The sequence below is a fragment of the Helicoverpa armigera genome, chromosome 1, assembly GCF_030705265.1.
Source record: "Helicoverpa armigera isolate CAAS_96S chromosome 1, ASM3070526v1, whole genome shotgun sequence".
NCBI lineage: Eukaryota > Metazoa > Arthropoda > Insecta > Lepidoptera > Noctuidae > Helicoverpa > Helicoverpa armigera.
The window spans coordinates 13951726-13975285 of record NC_087120.1 but is presented as its reverse complement, the minus strand read 5'-3'; the positions used below and the strand labels follow the sequence as shown (position 1 = coordinate 13975285).

The 23560-nt window shown below is 35.8% G+C and overlaps 1 protein-coding gene across 1 annotated transcript; it reads left to right on the top strand.

The window, feature by feature from the left end:
• The first annotated feature begins 385 nt into the window (after nt 1–385).
• On the top strand, nt 386–22966 carry LOC110379392 (zinc finger protein 568). The gene is made up of 15 exons (XM_021339057.3): nt 386–599; nt 2162–2320; nt 2967–3078; nt 3184–3303; nt 3491–3639; nt 15878–16010; nt 16318–16427; nt 16511–16603; nt 17329–17454; nt 17526–17755; nt 18535–18636; nt 19196–19356; nt 20787–20870; nt 21135–21313; nt 21916–22966. Exons 1-15 carry the CDS (start codon nt 453–455, stop codon nt 22033–22035), a joined length of 2025 nt encoding a protein of 674 aa, XP_021194732.3. The 5' UTR covers nt 386–452; the 3' UTR covers nt 22036–22966.
• Nucleotides 22967–23560: the final 594 nt, after the last annotated feature.

Here is a 23560-nt window from a genome sequence, read left to right as displayed (position 1 = left end):
GCGGAGTTAAATAAAAACCTCTAGCTCTTTGAATGGCATTGAAACGTTTCTAAATACGTTTCAACGTTTATGACATACGTGCCATACCTTAAAGTCTCCGAGTGAATAGTTTTTTTTTCCTATTCTTTGCATTCATATTTTCTAATGAAAGATGACAAATGAAAGGCAAAAAAAATGAACGCCTTACGCTTAATCACTAATCGCTTATGAAATAACCAGAATTTGTTAATCCAATGTACATCCAATGATCAAAATAATGTTCGGCGCAAGCTCGCGACGACGGCGACGCGACGCGGCGACGTGCTGTGTGTATAGTCTGTAGTCTAATTTTATTTGACAACGACATGACAATATTGCTATTATATATACACTGTGACTGGCTTGCTACATATATTTATTTATCTGTGACAGGACAAGACTGAAGAAGCAGACGGACAACGAGAAATAAGAAAATGGCTTCGTTTCAAAGTGAAATAAAAATTGAAGAATTATGTCGAACATGCCTGTCTAAAGATAATGAGTTACACTCAATATTTGATGTTATTGTGGGAACAACAACCCCGTTAGATTACATTATTACTTCAACAACTGGACTTAAGGTATAATTGTTTACGTTTTTTTTACCGAAACTTTTTTTAAACATTGCATAGATTTTCCTGTAGCTAGCTCCGTTTGAAGTTCGCCTAAGCAAAAGTTGTAATACATATGAGCTGAGTAAGCTATGGTAAATAAACAGGACTGTGTAAGAAGGCTGGCTTGATATACATTGCACTGTATCGATTTACTGGAAACTTGAAATGTATTATAAGTTTTGTATGTCTCTGCTAAGCAATAAAAGTCCCAGTCCACTTCCCAGTTTGGGAAGCGCACATTCTCTCAACTCCTATTTACAGAAGCGTTTTGAAACAATGACATTTATGATTATAGTAGGTCTATTACCTATTACAATTATACATGAGGTACTAGCTGTTATTGCGTTTTTTACACGTCGTGGTAGAAATACTTTCCGTACCACAGTGGAATAATATTGTAACTTGTTGTGATAGAAAACCAAAAACTAGCCATTCTCCAGAATTTTTATTTTTGATGAAATGATTTATAAATCCTGTTTCCTATGCTACACGCTTACTAAACTTGGGGTTGGCTTTAGTATCGTTTGGCAGGCGGACGGGGCTAAAAGTGGTTAAATCTGGTAGAGGGTGGGTCTCCGATTATAACGCTACCACTCTTGTTACAAGGTAATGGATATTTTTCGAGAAATTTACAAAAAATGTTTCTAACCTCAAATCAGATAAAACACGTAATGTCAACGTTATTCGGTGAAACGGAACGTTAAAATGGGCGATCGACAACCGAATGTGTTTTAGTATATCGTCTGTGATGTACAAATCCGTGAAAAGGAACGCAAAAAATAAAGAAATGTCTCTGGTTTTTGCGTTAAGTGTCATTTGTGATTAGCTGTCATTCCGTGTCTCTTCGAGTTGCGTCAATGTACTATGATGTTATTTCAAATAACATCTTAATCCTCTTAGTATGCACGAGCGAGCGAAGCGAGCTCGCGACTTAGGGCACCCCCGACTCGGATAGGTTAGGTTCGAAGGGGATGGCGGGGTCTGCAAGACCCCGCCATTCCCTTCGTGGTTATTTTTTTTTAAACCACCCAGAAGTAGGAGCCCCGCGTAGCGGGGCTCCGTCGACTTTGCCCTTGTTCGTATTGATTAGAAGTACTTGCACTTAATTTTCCGACCGTAGTGGGTGATTATAGTGTTTTGAGGTTAGGTTAGAAATATCTATTTTTCTCAAAAATTATGCGTTACCTTGTAACGGGAGTGGTACCAGAGGATAGGGGTGGAGCCCCCCACCACCCTCCCCCCCTTTTCCTCCCCCTCCGCCTGCCAAACGATACTAAATTTTTACCACTTTATTTCTTATATTACTCTCTGTTTGTGCAACATCACTCCAATAACAGTCTTATGACGTTATGAAAATTGTGTCTTAAAATTTCATGTTACCATGGCGATAAGCTGATATAAAACGATGCAGTCTTTTTTGTTAAAAATGACATAGAATTATGTGCTTACTCCATGTTAATTTTTACTTACAAAAAGTGCTGCCCGCTTTGCTGTATAATGTTAAAATTATTCATGTATGTTTTATACAGATCAGCAAAAATGATGGCTTGCCTTCTACAATATGCTGTGAGTGTGAAGAAAAGGCTAAAAAGGCTTATGATTTTAAGAAGAAATCAGAAGAAGCCAACATGTCACTTAGGGGTATTTTAAAGAAAGAATGTTCTTTAATGACAAAAACATTGGGCCAAGTAAGTAAATATAAAAAGACTAGCCAAGTTTAGTCCAACCTGCTCATAAAGGGATCCATAGCATTATTGTTATAAATGATGACTCCTGTCTATCCAAAAATTCGTAAAGGTTAAATGTGTAAAATATAAAATACAAATTCTAACATGAGATTTCTGATTCTTTCATGTAAGAATGAAGGAGGAGCAGCCCAAGCTCCTAATTACTAATATTGTCTTATTACAAGCATGTAAAACTAACGAAAATTGTGATTGTTTCCAATTTTAGGTTTATAAATAAACTAGCCGTTTTCCCAGGGTCTCAATTTCTTCTCTTGGGAACTATTGCCCACACTGGGATAAAATATAGACTATATTACTCTGGAAGTGTATAGCTTTCAAACAGTGAAAGAATTTTTCAAATTGGTTCTGTAGTTTCAGAGCCTTTAGGGTATAACAAACAAACAAAAGTGTTTCCTCTTACATAGTATTTCCATTTAATAGTATGTGTTGAATATAGTGTTGCATACATTGATATTAGCTTTGATGCCTATATTTAATTTGATAAATAAAAGTATAAGGTAGCAAATCTTGGCAGTTAAGTATGTATATACTGTGACTAATGTGAATATGCGATACTTGTTAAATATTGTTGTTATTTTGTTTTCAGAACAATGCATCAAGTGTAAAGACTGAAGATTTGTCATCACATGAAAATGATGACTATGTTGATAGTGATTTTAACATTTCTTTAAATAGTGGCCCAGATTTGCAAGAATTGGGTATGATTCATACTATCATATATTGCTCTTGATGTATACAAACATTAAATACAAATGTTTATGACAATTTTACTAAAAAAATTACATTTTGCTTTTGTTTTCCAGAGGCTGTAAAAACTGAACATGAGATTTTAGAGCGTAAGTCATGTATTGTGTGCAAAAGCTGCCTAGTCGTTTTCGATACACGTGATAAATTACTGGATCACCAGAAAATATGCATAAAAGGTGAATATGATAATAATTACTTAAGATCTGTTGATTGTTAATATAATAAACATAAGTGGTTGTTAAATCCTGTTCCACCATAAGGGGATCAGGCAGGCTAGGGCAAAATCTTATGCTGTAATATTTATTAGCTTGCTTTGTGTGTGCAGAAATCGATTATTTCTATTGTTGTTTTTTTTTTTTTCAGTCGAGTGTGATGAAACAAATCGTACCTTCTGCCCACTTTGTGGTACATGTTACAATGGTGCTGAGAATCTGACGAAACATATGTGGGAATTTCATGCAGATCTAATGGGCCCAAAAAAGAGAGGGAGACCTAAAAAAATGTTAACCAGTGTAAGTGGTATTTTTAGGTTTTTGCATGCAATAAAATAGCTGACCCCAACATAGTTGGGAAAAGGCCCGGAGAATGATGCATGCAATAAAAAGTACTGCTAACAAGTGTTTATTTCACTTTATTATAACACCATATTATGTTTTGGTCATGCCATACGGTTAAAAGGTTTATCAATGTAGGGTAGGACCATAAGAACATAAAAAAAATGATCTATTTAAAGTGTACTTAACACTAGAAAGACCGAAATTTTGAACTACCTACAAAGACCAAGTGGGGTCAAATGACCCATTCATGGGTTGTAATGTTTTATTCATGTATTATGGTTTTAATTTTTATTGATTAACATCTAATAGAAAATAAAAGACCTTAATAGTAATTAAACATCCATTATGTGTTATAAAAATGAAAAAATTTGGCACATTTTTGATGTTTTAGCTCCTTGTTTACATTACAAGAACCACACAAAGGCTTTTTACAACTAATACAAGATTTGTTGTTTTGTCTGCATTTTTGCATGTAACAATGACGTGACACCGTTTTCTCTTTTCGCTACGTTCTTCTTCAGGGTCTGGGGTATGCTATTATCGGGCTGTGAAGTACCTAGATGGCGTCATCAAGGAGTGGGAATCTCGGGCGATAAACTCCCTTGCCAAGTCAAGAATGACTTTTTTTCTCGGATTTTTGTACAAAATCCAAGAATTGATTGGTGCCAAATTCATAATATCATGAAACACTTGTAAGGGCCAACGAGCAGAAGGTGCTTTGACAGCATATTTCTTGATCATTTGATCAATAACATCCAGGTACTCCAAATTTTGTAGCATTGTAAAACTTCACCGTGTTCGGCTTCTTTTTTGCTTCTTCTGGATCAACAAATACATAAGAGTGAAGTGAACTAAGAATCATAACTGATTTTGAAGGTTTTCCTTGATAAACTGTAAGTGCGCAGGTTTCAGAGTTGTGAATATGTGTTTCATATAAACTGAGGGTTGCATTTTTTATAGTAGCTAGAATATCTCTTCGTATTTTGTTTACCGTACCAACTATTGATGTACGTTTTTCAATTAGCTTTCTGATAAACTTACACTCATAAAAAATATATCAGTTGTTATATTTCGACCACTATTCAAGTATGAGTCCATTAGTCGCAATACAACGCACTCGCCCAAACTTTGATTTTGTGGATGGCCTTCATATGGGAAATGGGATGGCCTTCTCTCCCTAAATATAGGAAACCATTACATAAGCACTTTGAATCAACATCAATGCAAATATTTTAACTACCCACAATAAGAGTATATTCAACGAATTTACAAAGCACGCACGTAGTGGTGTCAAATGACCACTGCGGTCTTTCTAGGTAGATGATAATTTTTAATTCGTATTTATCTTGTTTTCGGTATCGACACGTCAGAATAGTGTAAAGAATGACGAAATATTAAAAGTCATAAAACCACAGCGATTTCAATACTTTGGTTTTGAAAATATGATTGATCAAAAACTTCATTGGGGTCATTTGACCACTCTGGTTTTTCTAGTGTTAAAATGTTCATTGATGAAATTTCATAAGAGTCTGCAAAGGCCTATTTGAAATAGCAATTTAGCTGGTAGCTTGCATTTGAGTTACTTCAACACTTGTTTTCACTCCTGCTGTTGCTCGCATCGTTAGTCAGGATTTTGTAAAAAACTAACCCAAAGGGGGTGACAAAGTTTGTATGGGTGATTACATCGTCTGATTGACTTGTTTGGGCCACAATCATACCTTTTCCTTAAAAGCAGTAGAATGTTATTGTTGTTGGATTATTTATTGAAATAGAAACTCCTTAGAGAAATCGATTGATTAAATTTAAAAAAAAAATGTGTAGACAATGGTTTAATATGTCATGTTGACGTATGACAATTTGAAAATTAGGGCGTCTTATAAACTAAATAAATAACAGAAAAAATACCAATAGTAAAAAAAGACAAATAAACTTACCTTTTGTACCGAGGACGGTCCGTTCATAAATATTTCGATCAAGCCCTAATGGGTTTTGATTCTGTTTGAAGATGAAAAAAGTGGTTGTCCGAGGACTGTAGGCTTTTCTTGGCGGCTTGATTTCTTGTCGATTATTTAGTCACGAGCTCTGGCCAAAACTTGGGTTTATATTTCGCATTGAATCGACTACGCAATAGATGTTCTTTTAGAATGTAAAAAATAAAAGTTTGGTCTTCATGTCCAGCTCCAAGTTTTGAATAAGGCTGACTTTTGGCTGTCTTTGCGAAAATACTGGGAATTGTAGTCGAGTTTGGATTGTGTTGGTCTTTGTTGGTTTCCAGAAAATTTTACGTCTTTATAAAAGTTTTGGGATTTGTTTGTTTCTTGTTCTTTAAATTATGAGGTGTCATTTTGTCCTTTTTTTTTGCTCGTAATTTATTTATCTTATATTCCTCAACTATTATCTATATGCATGTCGACTTATTTGTTTCATAGCTATAAAAAAAATTGAAATGTGCTATTTTGATAGCTGATTTGTTTTCCCGAGGCGTCATTAAAAGTGTTATTAATCCAGATGAAATGAAATAAATATTGAGATGAACTGTGTGAATGAAAGAAAGAAAGCGGCTGGCATGAAAGGAACTGACTGTATTGGCTAAAAACTGACTCGCATTATAAATATTTTCGTTGTACTAGTTATAATGCTTAACTATTGCTAGTAATTCGCCCTCGTTCGATCTCGAAAGATGCTAGACGTCTTTCACCAGTTTTGTGACTGATGTCAAACAGATACAAAAATAACGTTTCAGAACGTTGGATGTCATAGTTCAATCGTTTGGTACGTGGAGTATTGTTACACTCTCAACCTATAAAATATATACAGAGTCTCTCAATACAAAGCGATAAACTGTTGAAGGGGTAAAGGTCAATATATACAAGTTCTCGAGAACATGAAAAGAAATGAACGTCACTTACTTAAGCGATGATTTAATTTTTCAAATACAGGCATTTAATGTCCGCCTTCCACTGCGTAAGTGAAATGAGCGAGAAATAGTTGACCGGAACGGAGTTTGAAATGATAAATATTGCCTTCCACTAAGAGTTTTTACAATAATTTATTTTACCCTTCCACTGACAACGAGGTCAACTAGGCCGAGCGGGAAGCCTCCGTTCATTTTCTCCGCCCCTCTCCGCTTTGGTGGAAGCACATATATGAAAATCATCATATTCTCGTATTGTGTTTTGTTTTGTCTATGGTTTGTTTCATATTCATTGTTACTATTAACTTTTTACTACGTTTTTGTTATTTTACTAATTATATATACATATATATATTTAGTTTTATATATATATATATATATATTTATTTACTGGATTCGTGCCGAAACGGCGTCTGGATTGTAGTCCCGAGGCAAGTCATGTGGTGGGTCAGCGCTGAAAACCAGCGCTGTTGTCTCGTGCCTGCGTGTGCGAGACACAGCATTTATGTTGAGCGCTGCCCCTTTTCAAGCATAAGTGACGCAGCTGCAGCGCTTTTCTTTTTTGTTTCACTGTTTGTTTTGTTCCTAGATTTATTTGTTTGTATTTGTGTTTTTTTTCTGCGTCATTTGTGTGTTAAATAAATGTTTTTTTTTCTTTCTTTCTTCTTTCATCGTTACGAGTTTAGCGGAGTCCGTAATGGGTCCGTTCCGCTCGCAGTGGAAGGCGGGCATAAGACTACCTTCTTGTTTTTTATAGTCTGCTCATTCCAAAATCGGTTAAATCTGGTCAGTATTAGTAATTACAACAGAAAAGCGGGAATATCTTTTTTCACATACAGTGCCATCTCTGATACATAGCATGAATTAATGTTGCAAAAAAAACTAAGGAATTACAAGTGCATTGAAGCCAGATAAATGAATAGAGTAGAATAAACGTTTATTGTCTCCAGTATTACATCTAGGTAGCTAATATACACAGAACTATAGTACCGGAAGCAAAGGGTTCAAGCGTCAACTTTATGCTTAGGTCCCCCAAGAGGGATGGCTAAGCGCTTGTTTTCAGCTTGAACCTTTGGCTTCCGTTTAGATTACGAAATAGGACAAAAAAAAAGATATATCGGTGGATGATCATACTTAAAAAAAAAAAAATCAAAATTTAATTATAAGAAATTGAAGAGAAGAATGCATTAGCAACTTAATAATGTTCTACAATGAAATACTGGTATTGAAATCGAATCATTGTTTGTCACGAGTACCAGGGTAACAGAACTTAACAGATAATGTACTTGAGTTAAATGTACGAGATCTTATGTTGTTATTCCACGACTTTTGTAAGAATCTCCAGGTTGTAGTGGTGGAAAGTGTCTCTAGTAGAAGGATTCTCGTTGAAGAAAAACCAGTTTACTATTAAAGTTTATAATTAGCATTTATTTTCTAGTTTCACAAATCCGTATTATCATCAAACTCAAATACAAAATTACCACCATTAATATCGCTAACTAAAAATGCGAACCCCGACCAGCTAAGTCCCGTCTTTTTTTCCCCTTCTTTTGTTTATCCTTTTTTAAAAGAAAGCCGCGTTCCGTCTGACGTCAGTTGTCAGTGGCCAGTTCTCAAAACCTTTTACAATCGAAAGAGTTTTTAAACAAATTGCAAAACCATACACTTTGTTGTTTTCGCTTTTTGTCGTGGTTCACATTTATTCATCACCATCTGCTTAGCCTTTCCCCAACAACCACCCACCCAACCAACATTGTGTACAAAGAGCGACAATTTTTTTTACTGGAAATTTATTTATTTAATAGTTCATGTACACATGAGGAAAACAAACAAGAAGAAAAATAGAACACATAGTACATAGGCACGAGAAATTTCATGAGAAATTTCTTCCAGCAGGCCCGTTATAGGAGAGTTAGAATAAGAAAAGATGCAGATAGAGTGTGTAAAAAGGAAAGAAGCTATAAATTAAAATATAATTACATTATTTAGCATTCCCGGTTGATATAATATGATGATCTATATTTAATATATGTAAAATGTGGGTCGCTTGTTGAGCAAAAACACACTTGTTTAACTATTCTTTATTATAATCTTCGCATTACAATCTTTTAAATATAATAAATTATAAATAATAATAGGAAATGTTGTTAGTGAAGGCTCGTTATGGAGAAGTTGTTGGGAAGTTGGGATTTCCACGTCCAGGATTTTCATGAGGGTCCCATCAACATTTTCGTACATCTCTTCCCTGCATGACTTTAATTTTCAGTGATTAAGGAGTCACTGAATTCGTTTAAAGGTCTCTGCACATAGCGGGCGCGGCGCGGCGGGACGGGACGGCGACGCGACACAATGTACTAGATCGTCGCGTCGCGTCGCGCCGAGCGGGACGGCTCTGTGTGATGTCGTCCGTAATATCTAGTACATTACAACTGCTCCGCGTCACGTCGCCGTCCCGTCCCGCCGCGCCGCGCCCGCTGTGTGCGGAGACCATAAATCCAAGATGTCAGTAAGACCTGTGAAGTTTCCAATGTATGCAGACGTTTCTTGAGCACACAATTTTGTCATAGCTGAAGATTTACTATTTAATCTATCTGAAGGCAAATTATTTTGTGTATGCATTTGCCTCCAGAGATTGAATAATCCTTCCAAGGATTTGTCGCCTTTCCAAATCGCATCACCGTTGGCGTAGAAAGCTTCTAGGTGTTCAGGTCTTATTTGCGATTCTATGAATTTGACATGCTGGCTTATGGTATCTGGTTGTGTTGGATTAGTATTATCAGCTTTGGTTGGTTGACTTGTCACACACTTCGAATAATCAACGCCGTTTGCATCAAAGGGTGACAAGCCGCATTTGCGAAAACCATTTTTGATGGAATTGGGGTCTAATTGAATTAGAAGTTTATGTAGCAGCGGTATCAGATAGGCAGTCGGTTCTTGTAAAGCACCGGTACTCAGCTGAATCCGGTTAGACTGGAAGCCGACCCCAACATGATTGGGAAAAAGGCTCGGAGGATGATGATGATGTAGCATCGGGCAGAAATTCTCTTTGCGGAGCTTAATGAATTGGTTGTCATTTCGCCAGTCATAAACGGATTTCTTCCATATGGACTTCAGAGGACGAAAAACAGCCACATCCATTGGTTGAAGCATATGAGTTGCGTTGGGATATAGTGCAACCAGTTGGATGTTTTTATCCCGACAGAAATTGCTTAGAGACAGCGTAGTGTGTGAGCAATGTCCATCCAAAAAAAACTATTGGAAAATCGATATCAGTTTTTGAAATCCAGGAATAGAAAACATTTGTCATATATTCATAAAACGACTCTCCTGTCATCCCTTTGGCGTACATCCTAATCCAATCCTTCGGTGCAGTTTTTGCAATTTTGTGTGGTATCGTTTTGAGCTTGAACAAGACCATCGGAGGCGCCAATTCACCTGCTGCCTTAGCCGTAACCAAGATGGTCACGCACTCTTTTTCGCCACTGGGAATGATGTTTTTGAAATTAAACAGGACTTGTTCGGTGGACTAACTTGTCTTTTATTTGAAAATATAATTTGTACAACGTGTTGCCTTTTTGAATAGTAAAACGAGAGAGAGCTTATACCAACATTGACATATTAACAACATGTAGCCAACTTAAACATTTAAATAAACATTGCCATATTCATAACACCCCTTCTCAATGTTTATACATTTTAAACAAATAACATTAACATTAAAACAAAACTTAAAACATTACCAAATAAACATCTCTACTTCTTAGCTTACCACTTGACATTGCATTGTGTTAAAAACTTAATTAACAACTCCTTACTTAACGACTTTGTTAGCATGTCTGCCAATTGTTCACAAGTATTAATATACTGAATATCAATTTTATTATTTTTGATCAAATCTTTAACAAAGTGGTATCTAATGTCAACATGTTTAAGACGTTTCAGTGAGTCTGTACTTGCATTCAAAATAGCTCCCTGATTGTCACAATACAACTTAACAGGGCTATCATTCTGAACATCAAAATCATGCAATAAATTAACAAGCCAGCACGCTTCACTTGCTGCCATACTCATAGAAACATATTCGGCTTCAGTTGAAGACAAACTTACAGAAGATTGCTTCTTTGAACACCACATAACCAAACAATTTGCAAAAGTAAACAAATAGCCAGAGGTGGACTTTCTGTCCCTCTGATCACCTCCCCAATCTGCATCACAATAGCCTTGTAATACACTATCATCACACTTATATACTATTTTATAATCTAATGTATGCTTCACATAACGCAATACTCTCTTAAGTGAACTAAGTAATGCACTATTAGCACATTTCTGATATCTACTTAGTAGGGAAACTGCAAAACACAGATCAGGCCTAGTGCCTGAGACAGCATACATAAGACAGCCAATAATTTGCCTACAGACTCTTTCAATGTCTATATCACAATTAGTATTTGAATCAAACATTTTAGTATTCAAATTACTATCCAAGGGTGTCAACATAGGTTTACAATCTTCCATATTAAATCTTTTTAATACATTTTCTAAGTACTTTCTTTGTGACAATGTAGTTATACCCTTTTCTAAGTTTTGGTTTATATGTATTCCTAGAAATTCCGAAACTAGCCCTAAATCTTTCATTTTAAATTCTTTACTTAACATTGTTTTTAGGTTAGTGACATCACTTTCATTACTTCCAAAGATTAACAAATCGTCTACATATATTAACAAAAATATTTTATCTTTACCACTATACTTCTTATATAAACATGGATCACATTTAGACCTTATAAAACCATCTCTAATTAATACAGAATCAACTTTAATATTCCAAGCTTTAGGTGAACTTTTCAACCCGTACAGTGACTTGTTTAACTTTACAATATTATTTTCTCCTGAGTATGCCCCTTCTGGTAACCTTACATATACATTTTCTTTAATATTACCATATAGAAAAGCTCCAGTGACATCCATCTGGTGTATAGGTAAAGTATATTTTGTTGCAATTACTACAAACAATCTAAAAGTTGCTAGCTTAGCAACTGGAGCAAAAATGTCACTTAAATTCATTATATCTTGTTGTTCACACTCACTTTGCTCTAATTTTACGTTATTACACTTGTAGAAGTCAGTTTTTTTACGCTCACGCTTGCTCCTTTCTACAGGTAAAACAATATCTTCCAATAACTGTTCTTCTTCACTGCATGGCAAGTAGTCACTGTCATCTTCAGAGTTGTCTGCTAAGTCACTACTCATGTGGGATGTCTCTACCTCGTTGTGGTTGTGGGTTGTTACCTCATCAATATCGGGACTATTCTCCTGCCCTGTGTCCTCTTCAAGGTCTAAGGACACTACAGTTTGCCCTTCACCTTTCTTCACTAGAGGTTTCTCCTTCTCTTCTTGCTGTAAGAATACAATATCCCTTTTGTTTCTACTACATTCTTTTCAGGATAGTAAATACGGTAACCTTTCACATTCTCCTCATATCCGACCATCAATCCCCTCTCTTCTTTCGGATCCCACTTCAGTCTCTTCTCTTTTGGTATGTGTACATATACTTCTGTACCAAAAGCTCTCAACTCCATGATATTATATGTTTTTCCAGTCCATACCTCATATGGAGATCGCCCATCCTCGTGACTCTTCCCAGTCCTGTTCAACACGAACACTGCAGTATTTATGGCTTCGGCCCATAATTTCTTTGGTAAATTTCTCTCATGTATCATTGTCCTGGCCGCTTCCACCAATGTTCTATTTTCTCTCTCTGCCTTTCCATTTTGCTCTGGGTGTATGGTACTGTAGTTTGGTGTGTTATTCCACGTCTTGTAAACATTTCCTTCACATACCTGTTCACAAACTCCAGGCCGTTATCACTTCTGACTGTCTTCACCTTGTTTCCAGTATTATTCTCGGCTTTATTTATAAAATCCTCAATTATATACTTGATCCTATCTTTTGTCTTCACAAAATACACACTTCTGAAATTCGAATAGTCATCTGTTAGCAAAACAAAGTACCTTGACCCACCAACTGACGGTTCCTCCATGGGACCGCATGTATCAACATGAATTAACTCACATGTCCTGGTACTCTTGAATTCGCTTCTATTGAATGGCAATCTATGAATTTTCCCGACCAAGCAACTCTCACACATCGGGTTGGACGTTTGTTTAACCACAATGTTGTTTTTTCGCAAGATATCTTTGACATAGGTAAAGTTTTGGTGCGCCAATCTTCTGTGCCACTCGTTTAAATCGTTCCACGCTAGTTCTGCAGTACTCGCAGTTTCACCATTACTATTATAGCGTAAATTCAAGTAAAAAGAATTTCCAATTCTTTCCGCAACAGCGCAAATTTTATTTGACTTGTAAAATTTGCATGAACTGTCATCTGTCACTACAACATAACCTTTGTCTGTGGCGCGGTTTACCGAAAACAGGTTCGTTTTTAGTTCAGGAACATACAAGACATTGTCTATGACTGTGTCAATCCATTCATTCCCGTTTGACACTTGAACTGTTATCTGTCCATAACCAATCGCATTTATCACTGCTCCATTACCGATGATAACAGGTTTTGGCGAAGTATTTGACAATGATGTAAACAATGCACGGTCTCTACACATATGTTCAGTGGCACCAGAATCCACCAGCCACTTAGATTTTGCAGTTGATGCGACAGATTAGACACCACGAACGCATTACTATTCGTTTTATTTTCACTTCTTGACATTCTTTGTTTTCGAAAACGACACTGAGCTTTAAAATGTCCGAACTTCCCACAATAAAAACAGTTATTATTATTACTCATGTTCCCTTCACTGTTAGTTTTATTGTTGCTTTTACTTTCGGTATTATACTGTCCGCTTTTACCAAATTTGAAACCTCTTGACGGTCCTGGACCTTTATTCTTCACAAAGAATGCAGACGGTGTTGCTTGCTGTGCTCCTTCGTTCCTTTCCTTTACTCGCTCTTCTTCAATCAGTAGTCTGGCCACTAAATTTTCAAACGTTTGTTTGTCATCCGGCGCCGACTCCCAGGCCGAAATGAAATGTTTATATTCGTCTGGTAACGACATCAACACCTTCGTGATTACAAATTTATCTGAGATTTCTTCACCCATCTGTTTCAATTGGTTTTGTAGTTCTTGTATCTTAGATAAGACATGTCGACTCCTCTTTCAAACTTATATTGAAAAAATCTCTGCTGTATAATGTGCACACTGGTCTCCGTTTTCTGTTCATAAACACTATGAAGTTTTCGCCACATCTCCGCAGAACTCGTACAAGTAATAATATGTAGCATTGCCTCTTCTGACATTCGTGTTACCAGTAACGTTTGAGCTTTGGCATCTTTGGACTCCCATGCCGGTATCTCAGCGGCAACTTCGGGCTTCAATTGCTTTCCCTCCACGATATTTAACCATCCATGGCCCCTCAATTGTACTGTTGTTTGGAATTTCCATAAATTCCAATTTCTGGCTCCTTCTAACTTGATCACATTGACGTTATTGTTATTTCCTTCCGTCATTTTTACCTTGTCCTCTCCCAAATAAGAACAAGTACTCCTTCTCGACGATGTTCCGCTGTTCCGCAATGGCCGAGCCGTCAGCCGATGCCGCAAAAGTGACAACCTCACTTTTTTTCTTCTCGTCGATTTTACTTTTACTGCCACCGCAAGTAATCTACATCAAGCTGTTATGGCCGTGCCTGGGCCCATAACCTGATGTTTTTGAAATTAAACAGGACTTGTTCGGTGGACTAACTTGTCTTTTATTTGAAAATATAATTTGTACAACGTGTTGCCTTTTTGAATAGTAAAACGAGAGAGAGCTTATACCAACATTGACATATTAACAACATGTAGCCAACTTAAACATTTAAATAAACATTGCCATATTCATAACAGGGAATAATGTTGTAGATGTTTTTAACTCCTTTTTTTGCCAAAACTCTGTTGTCAGACGGTGACAAAAAGAAAGCGCTTTCGTCACAATTAAAAATCCGACGCGGATATAGAATTGCTTCTTCGAGATGTGAGTTTTTAAAATATACGCCTACTTCTGCAAACCATCCTCTAATATTCTTCTTCTTCTTTCACTAAAGCGCAGGTCTGCGTCATTTTTTGGGCCACTCGCTGGCCTACTTCCGGATGTCGTTTTAAGAAAGCCTCAAACCAGTGACGACCTGGTCTGCCATTTCGAAATGGATTATCCCGCTTCATCTTTTTCACTAGCAAACTTACGTTATCCAGCAACTGCGCCTTGTTTACAGGAAACCCACTATTGACCATAAAAATAAAAAATACAACTTTCATTCGTGTGACAGTGACAAGACGTGTGCTGATCGCTTTTTCTTATGGGTCTTGTCAAGTTCTATTGCGGAATTCCGCGGACTTCTTTAAGACAACGGTTTACGTTACTGTTGTCGTTGAACTTTTGCCTCAAAATGCCAATATCAAATCGAAGCTAGTTAAGTTGATCTGAACTGATTACTCGGTTGGTCTATTGGCTATGTGCAAAGCGAGTAGAGGCGGACAGATAACGACCGCAGCGCACAACATGGCAGAAATTGGAAACAAATGCGGATGTTTCAAACCCGGTTTTTATTATTATATTCATTTTACAGTAAAACTATTGAATAAATTGCACTTAAATAATGTCAAAAATACAATTTTAATCTTTGGTTTTATTTATATTTGCAAAGAAAATTATAATGTTTACATTGTTATTATTTGACAGCTTCCGTACAAGTTGTAAACGCTAAGCGTTGCCACCGTCGCGCACATAGCCAATATCACGATGGTTCAGTATGTAAACCTATCAGATTTCTTTCCTGGTTCCGTTTTGTCAGTGATTTTATAATTTATCAAATCATCATATTATTATTTCTTAGAATCATAAAGTAAGCTTTTGTCGTTTTCGCATCCCAAATAGTGTCTAACAATTTAATTTAATTTTCGATTGAGACCAAAGCAAAAGTATGATCAGCAAGAGAGGTCATGATGGATTGTGTTACAAAAAGCACCTTACCTACGAGAATATTAGTTTCGAAATAAACGTCAAAATAGACTCGACAAAAAAACAATCCGTTTTAAATACTCTTTTTGATTTTATCATAGCTTTCTGTCTCATTTATTGAAGCAGTTAGGTGTTGATGTTTTTATACTGTTGTAGGGTTTTATGTCGTTTTTTATGGTATTGTGACTCTTCTATCATATTTTAAAAACAACACGCTCTATTGAATGACGACGTCTAACTTATGTTGTCCATTGTATATTTCAGACCATCCTTAACAAATTATCAGAAAATGGATTTTGCATTACGTCAATGCCTGCTAAAAAGATTGAATGTGCATTTTGCAAGCATCATTTTGAAACCAAAGAAGAATTAGGATTACATGCCGTAACTCATAAAGGTTCGTATTAAATAAATTCAATGGAAATTAATGAATTAAGTGTAATAGTTTCATATATCATAAACTGATATCCGTATAATGAGCAAAGCAAATTAGAGATACGGTACGCAACTGCATCCAGTTAAATGGGAAAACGACTTACTACGTTAGTGTCAGTAGATTTATAACTTTTGGTTTTGCATAAAAAAATATCTTTTTTTTTGTATAAAAACAGAGTGTAGTCTTCAAGGGCAGTGACAACGATGTATTTTGTTTTTAATGCTGCGATCAACGTTTTTTTTTTATGTTTTCCTTTTTTATTTTTTAGAGACGAAGGTGCTGCGTTGTCTAGATTGCAAGAAAATATATCTCGACGCGCAAAAGTTTTATCAGCATATTTGTATTGAAGATAAAGCTGGCATAAATAATGTTGAGAATGTATGTAGTGTACTACACTCAGATACTTGAAATTATCTTGGAGTATGGTATGAGCATAATGTAAATATTTATTTGTCTTCCAGGATTCTACGAACACAGATTCTAATAATAAAAAAAAACAACAAATTGCGTCAGAAATTACCCTGCGGGAATTCATAGATCCGAACTCAGATATGGTATGTACATATGGTTAAGGTTCTACATTCATAACTATTGCAAATCACTAGCACTACTGCACTACCAATACATCCATCGCAATGGTAACTTTTTCTGGGTTTAGTAAGGAAAACTTTTATTCTCCTGGTTAGATTAGATTCGTTTTCTCAAATTGATTTATTGTTCGATATTGCTAATCGCTATTTAATGGTGTTTAGCCGATCTTGCTGATCGCAATTTATTGGGACTTGCTGACCCCTGATAAGAGAAACTATTGTACTAATATCCAAGTTTCTGTACCTACATTATTTAAAAATAAACGAAATCTATATTTACATAAAAAGAAACTTAAAGCTAATAAAGGGTGTCGAAAATTTGCTCCTCATCGCTGTCACCCGTCAGTGTACCCAAAAGGCTGGCTGCATTGCCACTTTGAATGACAATTGATTAACAAAATGTTTTTTTGTGTCCTTCTGGCATTACATTTTTATCAAGACAAAAACAGAATTAATGACACTTAAAAAGTAATAAAAACTTAAAAGAAAAAACATCCGTTTTCCTAAGGAGGTGTATAGCAACCGAGGACTCATGAAATTCCTCTGTGGCAGATTCTTCCCACAGCTCGTGGGAGAACTCGTTGTTAATTCCTAAAAAGTACAATTAATGTTACCCACATCCCCCTTTCGTGTGATATTTGTACTAGAATGATGCTCAATAAACTGTCTTAACTCGCGAATGTTTCCAGGAGGCTATCAACTTGCTACAAGTATGCAGTGTGTGTACCTGCATATTGCAATCGGAATCGGATCTTATTAATCATCGCGATGCTGAACATCCTGAACTGTCTCATCGGTGTAACCTTTGTACCAAGGTACGCGTTTATCCGAACTCTTTAAAAAGTATCATTCGTATAATATCCTAATTTTTATTGTTCTCTTTCAGGTGTTTGCTTCTTTGCGCTCAGCAGCGCGCCATAGAAGCATGTGCAAGCAAATCGAAAGAAAATATAAATGTAACACTTGTGGACTAAAATTTGCCTATGAAATATCATTGAATAAGCACATTTTAAGATATCATGAGGGTCAAAGTGTGTCAGTGAAATTTATAGATCCAAAAACCAGACGAGATGAGCGGCAATTCCAGTGTGATACATGCAGTAGAAGTTTCTATAAGTAAGACTTCACTTACTTTCCATGAAGTTTCATTGAGGCGCACACGGGTTGTAAGCGTATTTGGGTGATGAAAAGGAAACGGTCGAATACTGAGTCGCTACTCAAATAAATAACAGCTTTTTAAATGTTTGAACTGCTCTTATCACGAATGTTCGAGCAGTAGATTCCAAGCTCTGAACAGCAAAATCATAGTCACGCTTTGCTCCGCAAATGAGCTAAAGCTGTCTCAGGGTCAAATGAGACTCGTGTGTCCCCGACATACACTCACAGTGTTGTCGTGTTAAAACAGAAACAACACGTTTTTTTTCAAAATCAAGCGACACATGTCTGTTTAAAAAAGTCTTCTGCAAATAAATATAGGTTCCTTCAATAGGACAATTGTTGAAAAAAAAATGGCTTGACGTACATATGTATGTAGAAAGGTTTTTGGCTAATCTTCAGACCCTTAACATCTCCGGTCTGTCACTCCTGCAAGAATCGCAGAAAGCAGTCAAAAAGAATCTGAAACAGTTTATATAAAATTCATTACTTACCATGTGTGTAATAATTTCTTATAGTAATATCTTTCTAAAACTAGCGTTGTCAATGTGTGTTTTCGTCGGAAACACTACTATTTTGTTTTTCCATTTCCAAAACCAATCGATTAATAGATATGGTTACCGTGTGGAGTTAGTTGAAAATATTCATGCTATTCTCGTAACTGCAAATTACGATACGCTTACGCTACGACTCCGTGTGTAATGGACATTTTTAAAATTAAATTAATATATTATTTACAGGCGAGACTTACTTGTGAAGCATACAAAAATACATATGCCAATAGAAAACTTCTATGAATGTGACGTGTGCAAAAAAAAGTTTCACAGAAGTGATAATCTAAGGTGAGTTGCTTTAGTACAGGTTTTTTAAAAAAGTACCCATGAATAGGGAGGAGGTTATAAAGAACTATTTTTACTTACACTTTACAAAATTACCCCCTTTCTTATAAAATCACTAATCACCTTCTAAGCAATGTTTTAACTAATCACTACTTAAAGTCTTAAGCATTGATTAAATGTTTTTTAAGACATGCTTAAGCAACGTTTACAAGTAAGGCTGCTAATTTTTATCGATTTGCACTTATGATATGTTTTTGTTAAAATTAATAAACAGATTAACTGTGCAGAATAGTTTAAAATTTTTACCCAATACCTGCGGATCGACAAAGAGTCGCAAAATATAGTCAATCCCCAAAATTGCACGATCTGAAAAAACATGAATTAACATCGATTAGAAGAATTAAAGTTAATGACATAACGATTTTCTGGGCGTTATTTGACCAGGGGTTTCAGTGATAATTTATAGGTAGATAATATTTTGAAACATCTTGTTTACTTATTAAAAATACAGTTAAATTGAAAAAAAAATAATAATAATAACTTAATTGTCTTCATCTTTCAGATCTCACAAACGAGTGCATGATGTGCACCGCGAAAAACCTTCGTCTAATAATTGCTTGTGTCTTTATTGCGGCCGGAGTTTCTCGAACTCCTCCAATTTGATCGTTCACATGCGGCGCCACACCGGGGAGAAACCCTATAAATGTGATTTTTGTGGTAAAGGTAAGCCCATTTAAAAATTTTTACCTTTTAGGGCAACCACACAAAACTGCGATGTGATTTAATATTTTTTTATCTACATTTTGAAAAATATATCGGGTGTGTCGTTCACAATCACATTAAATCATATCGCATATACTTTATGATATTCTATGGCGAATTGTAAAAAAAATAACCTAATCCATTCAGTGGTTTAACCACAGGAGTCATTTTTCGTTTTTATAATTTACAACATCATGTGTAAAGCAGAGATAAAGTTAGGAGTATCGTATGTTTTGCTCAGTTGACAGCTGTCAGTTTTCAAGGGAGAATTTCAGTTGTTTGTAAGAATTGACTTTTATATGGTGTTCTAATTTTTGCACATTTTTATTCCATTTACTTTGTTTGAAAAAATCATTTTTTTATTTTTATGTATTTTTCTTTTATATTTGTGTTAATCGACATATATTAACCAGTATATTAACGCATTTCATTTAATGTGATTATGAAAGACACACCCGATATAAGACTATGAGGATAAGATAAATTTATTATTGAATTGTTTCTTCTAATCAGGAAGAAACGACATCCAATGTCTATTTTTTACAATTGTTATCACATTTTTTTAAATAAAAATCTCAAGTGAAATCCAATGCCAAATTATGACATTCAAAAATCATTGTGTAAGCACGTCAAATAAAAAGAAAAAAAATGAATTAAATTAAAATATATTTTCTTTACAAATATATATTTTTTATCTACATATTGAAAAATATATGTATCTAAAAATATATCATTGTGTTCAAATGTGGAGTGGAGTTCTTGATCTAAATCTACGTCTTCATCATTTGTTGACTCTGCGTTTAAGCATGACTGGCCACGGTAATGCCCACAAACTTTTGAACATCATTTGAGCATCCACATTGGCCGCCACAACCTTTTGTATAATTACAAAAGATTGTCTTCAGTAGATCATCGGGTGCTGGTGTATATTATTTTTTAACTTCCACCCCACAGTTCTGAATCGATGTACTATCTTCCTAGCCAGGTGTTTGGCCTTTTTATATAAGCATGAATGCTCATTGGTACCGGCCGGCAGGTTTGACAGCTACGTTCTAGAAGGCAAGGCTTGTCAAACCAGGCGGTTTTCGTTCGTAGTGGGAGATAAGAGTATTATTTGTTTGTTTTAGTTAAAGTTTACAGCCAGTTAACATAAACTATGTAAAACAATGCAGGCGGCGCAGGCACCGAGCGTCTTTCGCTAAAGCTGTCTCAGAGCGGACCAAGTCTTTTAAAAGGACTATCCAAGTATCGCGTAATATCGCAGGAATGCGCGATGCAATGAGGTCGGACGTTCTTGTAGAGCATTCGTGCGAGTTCGCAGTTTTGTGTGGGAACCCTTAAAGGCTAACTTATATTGAAACAAGGATTTCTTACCCTTTAATTATTTACAGGTTTTCCAAGGTCTTCAGATTTACAATGCCACAGACGATCTCACACCGGGGAAAAACCATGTATCTGTCGTGTTTGTGGTAAAGGTATGTTTAAAGTTAACAGTCTTTTGTCGAATAGAAGAACTACATATGTATAAATGATACTGTCGAAAAACGTTTTAATTATTTCTATAGATATACGAGGTGTTGCAAAAGTATTCCAAAAAACACATTTTTGTATCTCTTTATAAGGGGCCATTTAACTACCTGTCAGTTTTACGGGTACTTCTGTAACACGTTGTATAAGCACTGCTTGTACTACTTAGTTTATAGATAATGTCGTTGTTAATGAGTGGTTATATTTTAAAGGGTTTTCGCGCAGCAATAAGTTGTCTCGTCACATGCGAGTACATACTGGACAGCGACCTTACAAGTGCACGTATTGCGAGAAGGCGTTCTCACAGAGCAACGATCTCAACCTGCATATTCGTCGACATACGGGCGACCGGCCGTACATCTGTGAAGTGTGCGGCGACAGATTCATACAGGTCGAATATTATTTTCTATCGCTAAACTTACTGTTTACACTGTTTTCGTCCGCCCCCTTATATGCCGTGATACATTGCCCGTTGCCCCTTACATTGTATAGATATGGGACTACGATAATCACTTACACTAAATAAATTAAATTTTTACCTTTAGGGATTTGAGTTTTGGATTCTCTAGATTATATGAATAAGATTAAACGAAACAACTTTGGTTGTGTTTCTGAAAGACAATAAATTTAATTAATATTTTATTAATGATTACAACAAAAATCTTACATTTCACTATGTACAATTTTCCTACCTGGAAAAATCAAAATTCATTTATTCAAAGTAGGCTGAAAATCAGCACTTTTTGAACGTCAAATCTACAAAAGACAGCCCCCAAAACACCCGCCTTTCACCACTTCCTATGTGTTTTTGCTGGGAAGAAGAAGTGGAAGAAACAACATTCAATATTCTGAAAAAAAAATAATAATATAAAATCTAAAGAGCTGATACTCTTTACATATACATACGTATGTATATCTATTCCTCTCGATACACGGCGGTTGAAAGTTTCTCGTTTCTCCTCATGTATTCAACTGATTTCGTTTATTTTCCAGGGCACAGCGTTACAGAACCACAGAAGAGCCCACGGCCACTTTCCCGCTCCTCCAGCAGAAGCGCCTTCTGAGGTGCAAGCGATCACTTATACAGTTCAAAGTATAAATCATAGTAATTAGAACTGATTTGGAGCTGACTCCATGTATTTTGAACTTAAGGTAGCGTTAGTTAAAGTTTAATTTCGCGGCAACCAGGCAATAAAATGTGCAAATGCAACAGCGCATGTCTCGTTCTCTCGTGCATTATGTTTATGGGTGACGTCACAAAGGAGAGGGTATGCGCATTGTTGTGGAGCCCCGGCCCAGAACCCAAAAATGAGAAAACGTGCTTTAAGTTGACTTTGCTAGGTTATAAAATATAAAAATGTACACTTGAAGTTGCAACTCACAACGAAGTCCCCAAAAAGTTATAAAACTTGAGATATATATATTTCACATGGTAAAATCACAAATCCGTTAAATAGGTAAAGGATATACAACGTGGTACAAAAGTATTCAAAAAAGATAGTAAATTATGGAGATGCGCGGTGTTACTATATGACAACTGGGTGACTTCCATATATAATCACGGACATGATAAGAGTGACAAAAGTCACCAGTACGCGCTGGCTATTAGTGTTTCATACCGTTTCTGTACATTGTACTTAAAAAAGCTTAAGTATGGTATTCATATAATCTATGATCTTACAAAGGGCTTACACATCAATAAACAATTTTTGTTTACATATTATTTCGCGGTAATTGAAAAATTGGTAATACGATTTAAAAAATATGGTTCATTGACTCCTTTATAAGTGGGTCTTTAACCCCTCTGCGGTGTTTCGGGTACTTTTGTAACATTCTGTATATTAATTTTAAAAAGTTAAAATAAACTTATATCTACAACTTAGAACTAATACAGTGCATCAAAAAATTGCTCCTCATCGCTGTCACTGGGTAATGTACCCAAAAGATTGGCAGCATTGCCACGTTGGATGGCAATGCTCAAACTCTGTGCGAAATAAATGTAAATATTTTGTTTTAATGAATTCAATAAAATCCTGTATATTTATTCGATAATTTGATTTTCAATGTTTTGTTTTCCAATGGTTTTTAGAAATCTTAATAGGTATTTCATATTCAAATGTAAATGAACTGGTACCGAAATTTCGTCCTTTAACGACGTTGTTGCATGGGAGCATTTGCAATCTGATCCATAGATCCGTCACGTATTGGAATATATTATTAAACAATTTCTGTATTATAAAAGTAGTAATCAATAAATCAGTCACTATGATAAAGTGATTTTTATTTTGTAATACCTTTCCTCGTTAGGAACACTAATAAAACTAGCATGGCAACATTAAAGTAAAATCACAGCTGAGTGGTGGGAAATCAATACTTCTATACTTAGCACTTTCACTGTCCATGCATTACATGTAGTGCACTGATGGGTTAGCTCCGTACCTCCGTGCATTACATACACCATCATAAAGTAAATAACCACTTTTGCGTATTCGCCAATTTCACTAAGAACATGACTCCACTGCGGGCCGGGAGACGCGGTATAATTCGCGGCTACTATTGGTTAGTTCAAGGTCGAGTTGCACGAGTACGACCAGCAAGGGATGGCTCTCATTCAATTAAAAAAATATCGGTAAAATGG

Coding starts and splice junctions, on each gene's coding strand:
- LOC110379392 (XM_021339057.3), top strand. CDS start 453: ATGGCTTCGTTTCAAAGTGAAATAAAAATTGAAGAATTATGTCGAACA. Junction 17,756..18,534: donor TGCAGTAGAAGTTTCTATAA/GTAAGACTTCAC, acceptor TATTATTTACAG/GCGAGACTTACTTGTGAAGC. Junction 18,637..19,195: donor CACAGAAGTGATAATCTAAG/GTGAGTTGCTTT, acceptor TTCATCTTTCAG/ATCTCACAAACGAGTGCATG.